The 14,931-nt window shown below is 40.9% G+C and overlaps 1 protein-coding gene across 4 annotated transcripts in view; it reads left to right on the forward strand.

The window, feature by feature from the left end:
• CREB5 (cAMP responsive element binding protein 5) overlaps nt 1-14,558 on the forward strand; it is a 401,904-nt gene extending 387,346 nt beyond the window's left edge. For 3 of the 4 annotated variants that reach the window (XM_003788538.3, XM_003788539.3, XM_003788540.3), the window contains 3 exons: nt 2,695-2,922; nt 12,595-12,703; nt 13,619-14,558. In XM_003788538.3, the coding sequence (XP_003788586.1) occupies nt 2,695-2,922; nt 12,595-12,703; nt 13,619-13,782 (501 nt within the window). In that variant the 3' untranslated portion in view covers nt 13,783-14,558. The remainder of the gene's footprint in view (nt 1-2,694; nt 2,923-12,594; nt 12,704-13,618) is intronic. The other variant, XM_012804339.1, reaches the window with a different exon arrangement.
• Nucleotides 14,559-14,931: the final 373 nt, after the last annotated feature.

A 14,931-nucleotide genomic window follows, 5' to 3' on the forward strand; every position in this document is an offset into this window, starting at 1 on the left:
CAGAACCTCTCCATACCTCCCTTTCCTCATCTGTAAAATGAGAGTAATAAATCAGTGATAGATAAACCATAGTCTCTTTCCAGTGTTAAACAAGACAATATCTGTAAAGCCTCTGGCACGGTTTTCAAAGCATGTTAGCCATGATTAATTTCAAATCAAAATAGTTCAGAAACAAAGTAATCAAAGTAATTTACTTTAGCAAATAATTTAACAATAAAGTGCCATCAAGAGCACATTTTTTAGTCATATTTTTCATCAAATGCCATACTGGGACATGTATTTAAAAGGGAAAAAGCCCTACAAAGTCAATGATAGGCAAATTGATTCATATGTGTACTTATATCTTAAGGAAAAGGAAGATATCAAGGTGTGCTTACGTTTGTGGGCAAGTTATTTGGCAGACAAGGTTAGCAATTCTTTGAATATAAACGCCATTCATTAGCTAATTGCCAATGAGCTGATTGCCCTCTGTTTCAAATCAGTAAATTGCCAATTGTATATGCAATTAGGTTAATTGTTATCTTTCACTGCTCAAATATTGCTTTTAAACATTTTTTATACTAAAAAAAAAAGTCCAGGTTGGTATTGCTATAAAATTTGAATCAGAATATTTAGACAGTATTCTAAAATGCCACTCTTAAACTGTGTTAATTTGGCTGATGACTTTATATTGTTCATATTTTCTTAAGGTCCTTCCACCTCTGAGATTCTCAGAGGATTTGGAATGAATTCTTTTCAAAGTCACAATTCTTTATTTTAATCAAAAATTTCAGAACATCCATGCCAAGAGAATTCCATTTTAAAGACAAAATAAGTACCAGGAATCACGAGGGACACCGATTCCAGCCTCAGCACTGTACTTGTGATTTCTCCCGGCTTCTTGCAATCCTCCTGCTTGTAAGGACGAGAACCTAGAGTCCCGGTTTCACTTCTCGGCACCAGGAATTTCTCTTACCTAACCCGCACCATAAACCCAACCCCACCTTGGCCCTGATCTCGACATCACTTATCCCTTTGAATGAAGGCCCAGGAAAAGTGTTACAGGTTGACGGTGAGCTGAAGTTAGGGTAGCAAGATACAGAATTGAAAGAAGATCTCAGCAATAGAGATTAAAAGCAAGTTTGCCCACTTGAGAGTCTTAGATCATAATTCACAAAAATAAACGGTAAAGGCAGAAAACAGCCGGGCGGTTAGAACTTTCCCTGCTAATGCTTTTCTTCGCAGTAGTTAGTTCAGGCGTTAGCAGCTGCAATGACAAGTCCTAAATCTTTGCCAATAACAAGGATTACGTCTTCACCAGCCACTCTGGTGAGTAAGACCTCAGACAATTAATCTATTTTGTTATTCCTCTGTGATCGGGGAGGAAAGAGATCGCCAGTAAAGTTTTAGACAATATCTTTGCTTTAAATAAAATTACAGAGATGCAGTCTGACCTCCATCCTGAGCCTGATTCTATGAGGTTTGATGGCATTTAGGATTAAAATACATCACGCCCGGTTCACGGATGTCAACTGGTAGCCATTATTAGAGCAATTACAGTCGTTCTGATGGATTTCAATCATGGGGTTGGAATGTGGTAGAAAAGGTTGTCGGGCTTCATTTTTAAAACTTTTTGCCTGTTATTTTTGCAGGTTAAATGTCTCTTGTAAAACAACTTTATAGGTATTACAGTCATAAACCTGAGTGACTGAGAAATGGGAGAGGTAAAAAGAAAAAAAAAAAAACACCCTTTATTGAGAACGAAGAGGGAGGAAGGAGTGAAGTGCAGGAGGGAAAGGGTTAGGTGTCCAGACGTATAAAGAGTCAGTTGTAGAAATTTCACAAGCTGCTGTGTGTCTGCCTTGTGAAGGGAAAGAAAGCTGTATGTGTGGGAGTCTCCAAAACCTTAGCTGTTGCTGAGTCCCAGGTAGAGCTTGCAAGGAAGCCTCAGCATAGTAAAATTTTCATCACAGTGCTTTGCCGCCGGTATTAATAGTATTTCCTCATAATGTAACTGCCACCATCGCTCCCTAGCTCACACTTGCAGTGTCCTAGAAAGTTCTCCTGTAACTCCCTTCATCTTGTGAGAGCTCCCAGGAGCGGGCAGACCCATCTTCAATGGGTAGGGCGAGGCAGTCCTCTGCATTAAGACCTGTGGAATGATGATGAGAGGATTTCAACTGCTTTCCTGACTTCACAGGGTTCTCGTGATAGGAACCCCCAGAGATGACAGTGTCCCGGAGGTGTGTTCTAGGAACACGGTTTGAACCCCATTAAAGGAGCCCACAACCTGCCCAGAGGTTTCCTGCTGAAGACAGATGAGTCATCAATATTGTGTCAATAGCCCTGACCTTTCCATTTTCACCCTGTAGCCATATTTGGCTACTTTGATGTTTTTGAACACATCTTAAATAAAACATTTTTAATAGCTGAAGGCAAAAAAAAATGTCTCCGCTACCATGACTTAGCCAAGGAGCTGTCAGGGAAAAATCCATCTGACTTCATCTTTTCCCGAGTCATTCCTGCATCTTGCCAAAATATCAAAGAATAGAGTTCAGTGCTTTTTATTTTCTTTCCTGGGTGTGATTTCATTGTTTATTTCATTCATAGGAAACAAGTTGAAGATGCTGACTTTCCGTGCTTTGCATTTTGACATCGGCTTACCCAACATGTGCTTCCCTGTCCCCATCACCTCCTCCCTCTCTGTCCCAGCAGGTTTCACCAGCAACGCAGCAGATGCAGCCAACCCAGACTATACAGCCGCCCCAGCCCACCGGGGGGCGCCGGCGAAGGGTGGTGGACGAGGACCCCGACGAAAGGCGGCGGAAATTTCTGGAACGCAACCGGGCAGCTGCCACCCGCTGTAGACAGAAGAGGAAGGTCTGGGTGATGTCACTGGAAAAGAAAGCAGAAGAACTCACCCAGACAAACATGCAGCTTCAGGTGCAGCCCGCTGTCTCTTTCCCCAGGACTCAGGGCCCTATGCTCAGTTGGCATTTCCTGCAGGCTCTTGTTGACCTAAGCGGTACTGCCACACACGCAGCCCTCAGAGGAGGGCAGGCTGCTCCCCGAGCTTTATTAATTCTGGGACACTCTATAAAACAAAACAAACCATTCCCAGTTTGTGTGTTTTTTTTTTCTTTTTTTTGGTCCAGACAAGAGTCTCACTCTGTCCCCCTGGGTAGAGTGCAGTGACATCATAGCTCACAGCAACCTCAAATTTTGGGCTCAAGGGATCCTCCTGCCTCAGCCTCTCAAGTAGCTGGGACTACAGGAGCCCATGCAACATCTGGCTAGTTTTTCTATTTTTAGTATGTTTTTAGTAGAGACGGGGTCTTGCTCTTGCTCAGGCTGGTCTCAAACTCCTGAGCTCAACAGTCCATCTGGCCTCCACCTCCTAGAGTGCTAGTGAGACCATTCCATTTTCATTCAACCTTCTTACCAAGCTCAGAAGAGGGAGGCACTATCCAATTAAGACACAGGGCTGGGAGCATAGGCTTTAATCAGACAGACCTTCAAACCCTGGTTCACCTATCAACTTTCTGTATTTAACCTCTCTGACTTAGTTTCCTCATCTGTACAATGGGAATAATAACTTTGTAGAGTTGTTAGGGGCAATAAGTGAACTAATGTCTACAAAGTAATTAGCATAGTGCCCGACACTAGATACATCTAAAACTGAAAAGTAGCTGTTTATCTTCCATGATTGAGGGGCTTGATTTGACTTATATTCGATTATCTTTATTTTTGTCTGATGGAAGAAAAGAAGGCTTGTGGTTGTTATTTTGCTGTGGAAGAAAAGGCACATTTCTATCTCATTTGCCAACTCAGCAAGGTTTGAATCTTGCATGATATTTGATTTTTATGGATGGCTTAACTGGGGTCATTTTATAATGAGGCCACTTTTAGGAGTGTGTGAGAGAAAAGAAGAAACTCTAGTACCCAGGGCTTCTGTAGCAAAGGTGGTGGCCTACAAATAATGCAGTTTGGGACATTTGTTCTAACAGAAAAAAGATGTGCACTATTTACCAGCAGAAAAAAAGAGCAACTGAATAGATATGTGATACCTGTGATCAACAGTCCTGAAATAGCAATAAGAGTTTTATGTTAGGCTCAGTGCTCATAGCTCAGTGGTTAGGGTGCCGGCCACATACACCGGGGCTGGCGAGTTCTAACCTGGCCCACGTCTGCTAAACAATGACAACCAGAACAACAAAATAGCCAGGCATTGTGGTGGGTCCCTGTTGTCCCAGCTACTTGGGAGGCTAAGGCAAGAGAATCACTTAAGCCCAAGAGTTTGAGGTTGCTGTGATCTGTGATGCCACAGCACTCAGCCCAGGGTGACATAGAGAGACTCTGTCTCAAAAAAAGACAAAAAGAGTTTTATGTTATAGCCCAGTGCTTCCCCAAGCTCTGAGAATGGCCAAAGAGAGAAGGGTAGGAAGAAAGTGCCCCAAGTAGGGAGACTCTGAACCTTAACAGTTGAGAGTTGCCTTCATCCTCTCCCCATGCCTGGTCCTCTGCATGTCCTTAGAAAGGAACATTTAGGGTCCCACTGTATGAATTGAAAATATGCGAGGAAAGTTTGCGTTATATGTGGGCTGATTTTATATTTTATGGCTGTGTACTTTTTCTTCTAAATATATCATTCTTTTTGTGATAGACGTGAGCAAGAAACTGGGGAACATGTAACAGATATGGTGGGAATGAGATAATGATTCTTCCCATAGCTTGTTTGCTGCAGGAAGATTGGGACTGTCTCTTACCGCTCCCTCCCCACTGTCTGTCCTGCATCTAGTATGGTGTCTCTACCCCTGTTTGTTTGTTAAATGAATGAATGAGTTCTCCATCACTGGAGTGTCCAAGAATTGGCTGCCTGACCACTTGGTGATTGCAGGGAGTCAAGCCATGAGGAATGGCTGCAATCAAACACCTTTAAAGCTACTGCTGCAATCTGGCAGGCACAGTAGTATGGAAGAAAATTTTAGAGAGAATATGGATAAGCATTTTTAATTTCCATAGTCACATTTTTATGTATATTGAAAAATATAATTAGAACATCACATTTGCAGTTTCACAGATACTATTGGTTAGGACAAGAATAAGTCGTTAAAAATGGAGTTACTTTGCACAAACATGTTAAATAAAGGTTCTTATACATAAGGACCTAGGAAATATTAATATTACAACAGTGGGTCTGCAATGACTGAAATAGGGGACCCTAAGGAATTTGCTCTCCGATACGAGGTCTGCAGGAGGACAGTGAAAAAATGTAGGTTATCTCAATCTTGGTGCTGTTGACTTTGGGGTCAATCATTCATTGTTATGCCGCTGGGTATTTAGCAACATGCTTGGCCTCTAGCCACTAGATGTCAAGAGAACACCTTCCATTTGGGACAACTAACAAGTCTCCAGACAAATGTCCCCTGGGTTGGGAAGTAGATGCAAAATTGGTGTAGGAGAACCACTGCCTGCAATGAGTAGGCGGCTGATACACATCAGATGCCAACAAGTCTTTAAAATTACTTTTAATCCAAACGAGTCACTGCCCAGTTACTCCATTATAAGACATGAGAACATGGAGGTATCATAGCAGACAGGTGGTTGGCTTTGAGGTTAGAGGTGTTTGTGACTTGGTACATGCGTATTTATGATTGCTTTTACGAAACACATAAGGCAAATTCGTGTGTTGGCTGGACCCTAATCCATTTTTTAAAATATTTCTTTAAAACCAAATGGGTAAGGAAAAGAGACTCTAGCTCCTGAAAACCAGAAAAAAAAAAAATCCTAATGAGTCGACGTAACTGACACCAGTACCTTTCAGTTGGTAAAGCAGTGCCCAGGCAATGGACAGTCTCTGAAAAGACTAAATTGTTGGTATTTTCCAACTACTGCTTTGCTTGAGAGGGATAGGAGCCACAACCGTCCAGTGTTTTCTGTGATGCTGCGTGCTCTGCAGCAGGCCCTGTGATGCTGGCAAGGGTGCTGCAGATTCTGCTACCTTTCAATGACCTTTTCCCTCTCACTGGACCTTTGTCAAAAGAAAAAGTTCTCCTGAGACTGGTCCAGTGAGCCAAATTCTAAGTAAACAGACATGGAAGGTGCTAAGCAAACAGACTCCAGCCAAACGGAATATCCATGGTCTGGATGGCCAGCTGCCACTTTTGAGTTGTTTTCCAGCATAGAACCTTCTAGTTAGGCTGCAGGGTTTCAGATCGGAAAAACCAGACCTAAGAAAACAAAATCAAACTCCCAGACTTCATTTCCTCGTCTCACAACAAATCTCTGTCCAAGACGTCAACACAAATTATAGGACTGGGGGAGACATTAGCACCCACGCCAGCTGATATTTGACAGAGAGAAACTGAGGTTCAGGAAAATGAAGAGTCTTCCTAAATACCACACCACCAGAAAGTAGCAGAACCAGGACTCGAGCAAGCCTCCCATTGACCCAACTCAACTTACGTTGTGATTTTTTTTTTCTAGAAAATCCTTAAACTAAAGGAATCCCTGTTCTTTTTTCTGGTACAGAGTCACTAAGATCAACTCTAAATTCATCAGCTGTGTCTGTGGTTCTCAGTAGATTGCTGTGTTCAGCAGAGGATATGGAAATCATCTGGTCACCCGTGGAAATAATTGCTTTTCTTTTTCAGTGTAAAGACACATGGTCTAAGTTGCTGCTGAAATTTTAGACACACAAGCCCAGGTCTGGGACTTGGCAGGAGAATAGGCCAGATGGGAACTGTTGCTTGACAATTTGAAAGTCCTTTGTTTCAGATCGAACCAAACCTGGTCTCAGCTAATCTACAAAAAAAGAGGAAGGAGGAATTGTATATTGTAGGCCCCATTTTGATAATTATTTTTTTGGCACAAAGTACTGTTTACACCAAAAAGCATTCCGGGTTTATCATATAAACTACATTACGTCCCCCAAGCCAAAATCCGCAAATGTAGCTATTAGGGACTTCTTGAAGTGTTTGTTACCACAGTATTGAGTATCTCTGTGGAGTGCCACTTCATCCCCGGGCAAACTTAACAGTTTAAAAATAGATCAGCCCAACTGGATCCATCCCCTCACTGTGTCTCCTTCAATGGTGAACTGCTTCAGAGTCGCAAACCCAAATTGGTTTAGAAAGATGAAAAAATGAAGGGTCATTTTCCACAGGAGAATCAATACCTATTGTTAATGCTTTGTTTTTACAAAGTACTTTCATAGTAAGACCTAGAAGCATAATTATCACCTACAGAGCGGAATTTTAAAAATGGTGATTTTTCTCAAATCATGAAGCACGCAAGGTCATTCAGAGTAAGAAAATGACTCTAGAAGTCCTGGTTTTATCTCCCTACTTGACTCGCAGGCGGCAATTGATTTCTTTTATGCATCTCGAAGCATTTGCTCTCTGGTTGTTTTCTTCCAAAATGAATTCAAGATGGTTCTACCTATGTTACCTTGAAAAGAATACTTAAAATAGGGTCTAGTATTTGTGCATTTCCTACATCAGTCAGCCCATCTATATGGAATCTTTATGATGATGATGCATATTCACAGCACACCACTCATTTTTGTTTCTCTAGGGCAAGATTTCATGACCTTTCCTATAGAATCTAATGAAGGCTCCATAGACCCTCTCTCAGCAACGTGGGCTTAATAAATTTTGCTCTAGAATGAAACTATTGGTGTTGCTTTGGAATCCACCCTGCTAAGGGACACAAGAGGTGCTCCAGCTGGGAATTGTGCTCCCTTAGGAAATAGAAGCACGTTTGAGAATATCGAAAGTAGTTAACTAAAGAATAAAAATGAAGACTGAATCCCTTATTAGATAATTGGGTAGTTAGCTTTCTCAACAGAAGGCAAGACGGAATTACTCATAGAATTAAAAAAAAAAAACTGTCTAGCAAGAACTTAGAGAATTAGTCTAACCATCTTGTTTTCTAGTTGGTTGGTGTGACAGTTTGGGAATTCAAATTCTGACTCTCAACCCCTAGTTGAAAGTTATTTTACCTGCTATTTGTTCCCCCATGAATTTCTGGTGCTTCTGTGACTATTAGGCCTTTATTTAGTTCTTACGGCATCCTCGTTGTGTGTGTATGATCTGAACGAGGACTGACCGCTCTTTTCTATTGAGGACTTCTTCTTGTATTTTAGATTTTAATATTTATTCACTGCACATAAGAGCATACATTAATGTAAAAGGTTGCACAGATGAAAGCATTTCTGAAATGTGGTCAGCCCTTCGGGATTGGCTCAGATTATAGATTTGAAAAAAGTACACAATGTGAAAATTTTTCTTTCTCTCAGGGTAGATTTGATTTGAAGATAAGTGACAGTCACTTGAGACCGAGTCTGGTGGAATAAAGTGGGTGATAACCTGAATGTCATTTTTAGTGAGATAAACATGTCAAAGCATGGAGCTATTTTATACTCTTAGAGTAAGTATCTGCTCTACTGAGGATATTAACTGGTATTCATTTTTCAACCATACCTTGGCTAAATACCAGAATCACTAGCATATTACATTAAGAAATATGTCCACATACGTATTAGTGCACGTACATCTATAAGTGAGTCGGTCGTCATAATATTCTCTGGCTTCTCTATTTTTTGCACATCTTTATAACTCTCAGGGCTTTGGTTTCTTTACTTACAACATATTGTTTTATTAATGAAGTATTTTGCTGTTCATAGACAAAACACCACTAAAGTCATACACTGTACATTGGTAATAGGCCAGGATATCACAAATGCTGTTTACAGCTGTGATTGTTGCTGTTTTATAGTAAAACAGCCTCATGGAAGCAAAAGTTTTTGTGAAACAATTTGGGGTATGCCACATATTATAGGCAGTTACTTCCTTGCTAACTGTGAAAACCCAGAGAATGGAAATTAAGAGTGTTTTCTTAAGCAAGAGGCAATGAACACTTAGTGCTTGGGAGATTGAAGGATGCTTAGACAGGGTTTGACTGGCCAGGACACAGAGGACACAGTGGGGGAAGAAATGGAGCCCAAAGTCAACCTCTCCAAGACATGCCCCAGGCAGGATTTTGTTTTGTTTTGTTTCATTTCTTCTTCCAGAAGAAAGCGAGAGATGCCAGGTTGGGTTTTAATACTTTTTTGTTTGTTGTTTTCTAGGTCACAGTAGACAAATGTGAACTTGATTCCATTTTCTCAGATCCATTGTCTCCATTACCCGCAGCTGAGAGCTTCTACTCAGGGCGCAGGTGTCTGGCAGTTGGGATTTCAGTGTGATGTCTGTAGTCCAAATGCAAATAATGCCATTTTATTCTGAGGCAAATATATATATATTAACACATCTTTGTTACCTTTTTTTTGTTTTATGTTTAACCTGGATTAAAATAGGCTAACTCTGAATTGACTTTCTTTTATATATGCTATTTTATGCACCCAAAGAACTGGGAAAAATAAGGAAAGATGTGTGTGTTTAGATAGGTAAGACAATGAAGTTCATCAACTCATCCTAGAAAAAGTGCTAGAGACCCACCTCATTCCTCAGTATCACTGTGGTCACCTCTGAAGCAACGCAGTGATGCTAGAACCTAGTCTACCCTTCAATTACTTTTTTGGGATGAGTTCACAAACTTGATTGTCAGACCTCATACAACAACTGCTTTGATGGTCATTCCAGAAAAAGAGGTCCAAAATTGCTTTGCAGAGTGGACTAGGCTCTGGTGTCAGTGATAGCTTCCCAAGGGGAGCACTTCACAAGTGACCACAGTGATACTCAGCAGTGAGGTGTGCCACTCTGTCACTCTCTTTCTAGATGAGCTCATGAACTTAATTGTCCGACCTCTTAAGATCAGAGTGGAAAGAATTGGTGTTTAAGACTAAAATAACTTGTCCTATAAATAAAGTCATCCTGCTGACCCTGGAATTGATGGGATCACTTTTGGCTTTGACAGAGCCTCTTATCAATCACACTTATTTGCAAGTTGGGGTACAGTTGGCCTTCATGAATGTTCTCAGATTTAAGAGCAATTTTCTGGCAGTGTATTGGCTCACACCTGTAATCCTACCACTCTGGGAGGCCAAAGAGGGGGGATTGCTTGAGCTCAGGAGTTCAAACCCAGCAAGAGTGAGACCCACGTCTCTACTAAATATGGAAAAATTGGCAGGGCATTGTGGGAGGCACCTATAGTCCCACCTATAGTTCCTGACGAAGCAGGAGGATTACTTGAACCCAGCAGTTTGAGGTTGCTGTGAGCTAGGCTTATGCCATGGCACTCTAGCCTGGGCAACAGAGTGATACTGTGTTAAAAAAAAAAAAAGGCAATTTTCCTATGTAATTAAGTGGTTTATTCATCATTAGTTTCCCAAGTAGACATTTTTATTTTGTACAGTTTGGAGGAGAAAGGGAAAAGCTTTTTTTCTTTTTCTTTTCTTTTTTTTTTATTGAATAGTAACTATGTACATTAATGCACTTCTGGGGTACAGTGTGGGGTTTTCACACACAATCCGAAACACTTCCATCAAACTGGTCAACATAGCCTTCGTGTCATTTTCTTAGTTATTATTTTAAAACGTTCACATTCTGCTCTTAGAAAGATTCACTTGTACTCTTATAAGATAAACCTCAGAAGTGATCCCTCCAATCCTCCTCCCTCCACCAGCCCTCAGAATGGGAAAAGCTTTTGTAGATGAGTTTTGTATTACTTTGTTATTACTGTTAGTCGGTATGTAGTTGTTTATATTGTACTTTACAAAGGAATTTGGAAATAGGAGATTGTCTTTAAAACAGGTTTGAATTTTTTTTTTTTTTTTTACCATAGATTCTTTCCTGGGTGATAAATGCATGCCTGAAAAGCCAAGTTCATATTGCAAGTGTAGATATAACTTAATGACAGCAATGTTAAACACCCCTTTCTGTATACATGCTTTTTAAAAGTTTTCTAGAGGTGAAGTATAATGCCTGGCCACAAATGAACCTTGGCAAGAGAAAGGGTGTTATTTGTCACAATTTTAAAACAGCTTATTCAGGATACCACTGTGTTTACAGTTTACTTTTATCAAGTGGAAGCACCTTGGACCAACCATCTATTCTGGACAATGGGTGCCAAGTACATGATTCTACAGAGCTATGAGCATGCCTTTGTGTATTACTGCATAATCTAGAGATTTGATATGTTTATCTGAGTATAAATAAAGGAAAAAAACTACCATCCAACACATTCTGATAGTGAGGAGGAAAGGAGTTTATAGACTGAGATTAGCCCAACTAATTAATGAATTTATCAAATTAAATCAATCATGGCCCCAGACGTCATCATTGCCTCCTGCCTGCCTGGGCTGATGTCATCGCACCAGTAGATGACCAACATTCGCACCATGTCTTGCACACCTCCTGCTACGCAGGCATCAGGCGGTGGACGTGCTCTGCTGAGCAGCAGCCCATGTGGGACCCATGTCTCGGCTTTCCGATGGTAGACTAGTCAGCTTATTCTGATTGCATTTCAGGCCACTCATCCTGCCACATAATTCTGCCAATGCATGCCCCACGTTCACCTTCCAACACGGAATGTCAGGTCGAGCTAGTAAAAGTAATGACAGCCAAATCCACTGAGCGCCTAGTACACGCTCATCATTGTTGTATTTCCTATCTATGAGTATTACCTCATTTAATCCTTACAACAACCTAAGAACTTGGTACTGTCTTTTTCCCCATCTTATACATGAGGTTGCTGGAGCACAGCAGGGCTCTGTTTCCTGCCTAGAGTGGTACAGCAAGTGTGGAGTGGGGATTTTCATCTGTGCAATCTGGCTCCAGGGCCCATCACCTAAGGGTATGGGCTGGCCTTTGAATAGGGTTCAGCTCTTGGGTTAAAGCCTTGACACTTCAGAAAGCCCCCAGTAAATGTGAGGGCCTAGTTGAAGGCGAGCTACAAATTTTCAGATGAACCCCTCTAAATATATATATTCTTTAATTCAGGTTAATATGAAGGTACAAATGATTAGGCTACATTGTTTGCCTTTGTTGGGTAAAGCTCAAGTTGTAGTTGAGCCCTTCCCCGGGAGGGTGTGCTGGATACCCTTACATGTGCCCATTAGGGGAGAGCTCACCAATCGCCCTCCTGCCTCCCATCTCCTCTTTCCCTCCTCCCCTCACCACTTGATTTTAATTGATTTTTCCTCATGTGAGCATGTAGTTGTTTATCTATTGGCTTTATATTAGCATTGAGTACATTGGATACTTGCTTTTCCATTCTTGTGATACTTTACTAAGAAGAATATCATTTTACTATAAGGACATTTGGATTAAGAATGTTCATTGAAGCTCAATTCACAATCGTTAAGTTGTGGAATCCACCCAAGTGTCCATCAACCCATGAACGGATTAATAAACTATGGTATATGTATATCATGGAATACTACTCAGCCATTAAAAACATGGAGACTTTACATCTTTTATGTTAAGTAATATTCTTATATTATTATTCTTATATTAAATTAATATTTTCTTATGTTAAAATTCTACTAATATTCTCAATGTCATTCATACATACCAGAAAAGTTTGCCAGTTTTATTGTTTAAAGTGTAAGGGGCTGTGGGTTTGTACACGTCTCTGGTCTTCTCAACATGGCTTCACTGTGTCTCTTTTCAGAATGAAGTGTCCATGTTGAAAAACGAGGTGGCCCAGCTGAAACAGTTGTTGTTAACACATAAAGATTGTCCGATAACAGCCATGCAGAAAGAATCACAAGGATATCTAAGTAAGTCACCAACCTTTGGCTCATTTTAGTGTCCAAGCTTTTGCCACTATTTTGCACTGAATTTTATTGAAAGAGCAACAGTCAAGTGTAGATTGTACTCCCAGACAGATGTACTAGGATTCTTGAGTGGCTGCCAGACCATTCTGCTAGGGTGACCCCTCTTTCCTGATCCCGATTCGACATCATGCCCACCACCTCCTGGTAATTTCTGGCTACATCTTCCCTGGCATTTGAAGTTATAAAACCAAACTCCAGTTTTGCAGCCAGTAAGAAAACAGCCTGCTGGAGCCCAATTCCCCGTGGCTTGGCCTTCTTCCAGAGAAAGCTATGGGCTAGGAAATAGCCATCGCATGAGTCCCATTCAGTGCCCCAGGATACACAGCATGTTGCTCACTGGGCTGTGAAGCTAATGACCTGGTCTCAGTTTGTCAATAAGTACAGTGCTTCCCTTCTTCTAGACCCCTGTTTCTATACCTGGAATGTCAAATCAAAAGCAAGTTGAGTAGGGGCTGGTGGGAGGAGCAGGGATTCATGGCTAAAGGTCAATTTATTTTCAAATAATTTTTTAGATTGAGCAACACAGATTCTCCCACCACATGTGAGTATTTTTTCACATTTGATATATGGATGGCTATTTGAAAATACAAGATGGGGACATTCACATGTCAGGATTCAAACACATGGAGATCATTTCACCAATTTAGAAAGCATGGCTTTGCTCGTAGCTGTAAACTGGGAAGGCATAGCTTTGTGATACCAATTTGAAATAAAGCTTTGAAGTTCACTTCCAGAAGAAAATGTGTGGAACTCTTCTATTTCAAATAGATGCCTAGTATTATTTCTCCTAGTAAATCTGCAAGTCCACACAAGAAAGAGCTATATTGGGGTGTGTATGTGTGTGTGTTTTTTCCCTAGGTCCGGAGAGTAGCCCTCCTGCCAGTCCTGTTCCGGCTTGCTCCCAGCAACAAGTCATCCAGCATAACACCATCACCACTTCCTCATCGGTCAGCGAGGTCGTGGGAAGCTCCACCCTCAGTCAGCTCACCACTCACAGAACAGACCTGAACCCGATTCTTTAAAATGCACGGTCAGACCTGGCCTCCAAGAAGAGCTGTAGCATACCATGGGTCCTTTCTTTTAAGGGCATTTTTAGAATTAACTCAGACCTGGAAGACTCCTCATCCCTTCAAAGACTGGCTTTCATTTTTATAGTTATTATGGAAATGTTGTCTTTTATACTTAGTTATATAAGAAAAAAGGGAGTTATGCAATTAATATCTATTGGCTTGGAAAATGCTAAGGTGCTTTTCTCCAATTTTCTGGTACCAGTTACTTGTTTATAAACTGAACCTTTTCTGTATATAGTCATGGTTTCATTCTTATCAGTCCAACCCTTTGCCTGAAACATTGACTCTTGTTAAGACACAGCTTCTAGCCCAAATGAGGCATACTTAGATGTCAAGGAAGACAGATCCAAGCTAACTGGGTAGAAAATCTGATGACATCATAACTCATGTTGAGTTGGCGCTGTGATGCCACCAGAATCCCAGATAAAAACACAACCTTTCTCATATTTTCTTTCCTCTTACTATAAAGAATGATAAGATCCATCAATGTCCAAGTAAAACCACCAAGCATCTCGCCACCTGTCCTGTTCTTGGTCCATTTGCTTGAATGCCCAGTTCCCCTCTCCATCTCCACTTTTTTTGGGCACTCTGTTTACTTGTCATTTTGACTGTCTTCTGTGTTATCTCGTTTCCCTTTAGCATTGCATGTGAAGAAGAAAATAATGCTTAAAGAAAAAAAAAAAAGTAAACCTCCAACATGTGGACCTAGCCATGGCCTCACTTATCCAACCTTCACAGCTGGAGTCCATTCAGCTCTTGCTTCTCACCAAGTAGTAACCAGGAGATGTTTAATGTGCCTGATTTAACGTTTTTAATAATCAGAGCAAATAAAAAGGTGGTTTAGTTATAGGTGAGGCACTGTTGCATGCCAGCTGGGGAGACACTAGGGAAGGGAGCTATAACATCACACCTTGAATTACAACTGGTTTTCTATGGCCTGTCTATAATGTTGAAAATCCATGTACTATATAATAATTCAGAAGGGCTCTAGTCACTACACAGATTACATTGTTCAGTCATCAGCTGCTAATAGCCTAAGATTTATTATTATTATTTTTTCTTAAGCCTATGGAACTGGTTTTGCTATTCTGGTGGATAAAA

The sequence above is a fragment of the Otolemur garnettii genome, unplaced genomic scaffold, assembly GCF_000181295.1.
Source record: "Otolemur garnettii isolate 467f Iridium unplaced genomic scaffold, OtoGar3 scaffold00028, whole genome shotgun sequence".
NCBI classification, from domain to species: Eukaryota; Metazoa; Chordata; class Mammalia; order Primates; family Galagidae; genus Otolemur; species Otolemur garnettii.